This window comes from Penaeus japonicus, unplaced genomic scaffold (genome assembly GCF_977035675.1).
Source record: "Penaeus japonicus unplaced genomic scaffold, GWHDUDI00000001_assembly GWHDUDI00000031, whole genome shotgun sequence".
NCBI classification, from domain to species: Eukaryota; Metazoa; Arthropoda; class Malacostraca; order Decapoda; family Penaeidae; genus Penaeus; species Penaeus japonicus.
This window is the reverse complement of record NW_028234433.1, coordinates 16,559,179-16,561,678: the sequence shown is the minus strand read 5'-3', so window position 1 is coordinate 16,561,678 and position 2,500 is coordinate 16,559,179. Positions and strand designations below refer to the sequence as shown.

Genomic DNA, 2,500 nt, shown 5'->3' with positions numbered 1-2,500 from the left:
ATTACCTATCTATTGTCATTATGATATCCAATATAAAATCACATACATTCATTCAACATATTTTGTCCAGATTTCACAGCTGAGCAACTGCTATCTTATCTTATGGTTTAAAAATAATGGATATTCTATACTCACAGAGTATAAACATGATCCATAGAATAACATAGCTGTAAAACCGTGTTATCTTTTTGGTTTAAGACTTGGTGTTTAGGCCGTAGATGCTACCACTAAGCCTATGGCCTAACTACTTTCTCATCGTTCCTTTCAACGCCCTGATTCGGGCTAAACCAGATGCAGGCCCAAAGTATGTTCAATGATTCAAAATATCCTATACCCTCCTAAAGGAACTTATTACCTAAGCAAAACAAAGTGTCTCCTGACCCCCAGCAGAATCAGATTTACAAATAAGCCTATTACAGCTGGTTGGACCATATATGGGCAAGACCCTTAAATAGTAATGCCTGTAGTTTCAAAGGAGATATGGTTTTCTCAAGCAACTTTAAGAAAAGAGTCAATTATTCCTTCATTGTGCCACCCTGAACACTAACTAGTTCAACAGTAACCTTCCATTAAGTATCAGATAGTTAACATCTGAGACAGAAAGTTATGTCTGTTTGAGTAACAAATATTAAATGCCAATGAACTGAAAGTGTAAGTGAAATTTTACGGAAAAAATTCACAAACTTTCTAGTAATCAAAATGTTTTAGGTTTAAATGTGGCTGATTCCTTCTGTGATATTTACTTTGTTATCTAATTCATATCTAAAGAAATTATAATACATAAAGTGATTCTTATCTTGTCATAATTATTTTTATCAATCATGAACTTCAAATTCAGTTGCTGAGTTATTCATTCTTTTTTGCTCTACAGACAATACCTTAAGTGTCCTATCACTAATTCTCTCCTATTTTGTAATTCAAATGTTACATCTTTATAATAATAATAAAAAAAGAACAATATCCACCTCATAATGAATAGATCTTGAACTTCTCCCACTTACTGAGCCTAACAGCTTGCATAACTTACACCAAGATCTTTATAGAGATAATACTAAACAGTCTCCACTGCTGCTTCATCAAAATTTGACACCTGAGAAACATTCAGGCAAAAAGTGGCACAACACTCATCACTCAGTAGGCTTTTCTGTCAACTCATAAATGGCATGTTAACAATAATATAATGTTAAACACTTAAAAGGCTCTTTCTGTAAAAGTTAATGAATGGTGTTAAAAAAAGTACTGCAGAGTAATACACCAACTTATCATAACTTCTCCGGATTGCCTTTCATAATTTCAATTTCCATTTTTTATTAATTTCAGCACCATGAATTCCTAAATAGAACATCCCGATATAAGTCCTTCTATCCTAATATCACCAGAGATTTATTAGGCATTTGTACTGAAAATATCATACAGTCTGGAAAGCAAACAAGTTTGGAAAAAGGGGAGTTAAAGAGGCCATTGAGAGTTGTCATGGTTCGTGTGGTTTGTCACTTCTTTTTGCTATACTGGATCGCCTAAATGATGCAAGAGTTCTACGGAAAATGTTTTTAACACTGCTGACGTCAGTGTGAGAGGCATGTCGTGGGGCCTTCTGTAGGGCTGTGATCATGGATTGTGAAGGTTCACTGGAAATACTAGGAGATGGCGAAGGATTAGAAGAAGCATTGTGGCCAGCAACAGATGTACAAGAACCAGTACCTCCATGGCATCTTGGACGTGCTCCACCATCCACAATGTTACTCAATTCACATGAAACATACTGGGCAGGACGTGAGTTACTTGGGGAGCTTACAGAGCGTGGTAGTACTGGGCTGGTTTCTACAATAGTACCTAAGGAACTGTTTCGAGAAGAACCTCGGCTGCTGCTCTGACTCCCTAGCCCAGAGGTAACAACATTGCCACTCATGCTCTGCACAAGGCGAGGGGATCGTGGCCCAGGGGATGTTTGTTTGGGTGGTGTTTGCGCTCCTTCTTTCCTTTTAGACTGGGCATCTTTCAACAGCTGGACGGCCTCTGGGTGTCGAGCCTGAGCAGCAATCTGTATTGGGGTAAGACCCTGATCATTCTTGAGGCTGGGATCAGCACCTGCTTGCACCAATGCCTTCAGGACTCGAACATGACCATACAGTGCTGCTGCATGTAGAGCAGATTCTCCATTCTGAAAAGTTAAAGAACTATTAATTCCTCATACTGTATGGATATATGACTAGATTCCCTTGTTAAGTTATCAAATATGCTACAATTTGTTTTGTGTACCACAATAATCTATACCTAATAATCATATCAAGTTCAAATTTGTACCATGGTAACAAAACAAAGTTTGCTATTAATTGTAACATGCAATATAAAGGTACAGTCCCAAAACCATAACATTTGCATTAATGTTGATTTTCAAAGATGTCCATCAAGCTCACCTATAGTTACTTATTTTAACTCATATGGAAGACCATAAACAATACAAAAACTAACAGAATCAAAGGAGCAACATATACTGTGG

The 2,500-nt window shown here is 37.1% G+C and overlaps 1 protein-coding gene and 1 pseudogene across 1 annotated transcript in view; one reads left to right on the top strand and one right to left on the bottom strand.

The window, feature by feature from the left end:
- LOC147468045 (uncharacterized) overlaps nucleotides 1-1,094 on the top strand; it is a 1,456-nt pseudogene extending 362 nt beyond the window's left edge.
- The window catches only part of LOC122253480 (uncharacterized), a 71,146-nt gene that overhangs the window by 1,929 nt on the left and 66,717 nt on the right, over nucleotides 1-2,500 (bottom strand). The window contains exon 8 of the mRNA XM_043016594.2: nucleotides 1-2,161. This exon is cut by the window's left edge and continues 1,929 nt beyond it. Coding sequence (XP_042872528.1) covers nucleotides 1,472-2,161 — 690 coding nt within the window. The 3' untranslated portion in view covers nucleotides 1-1,471. The remainder of the gene's footprint in view (nucleotides 2,162-2,500) is intronic.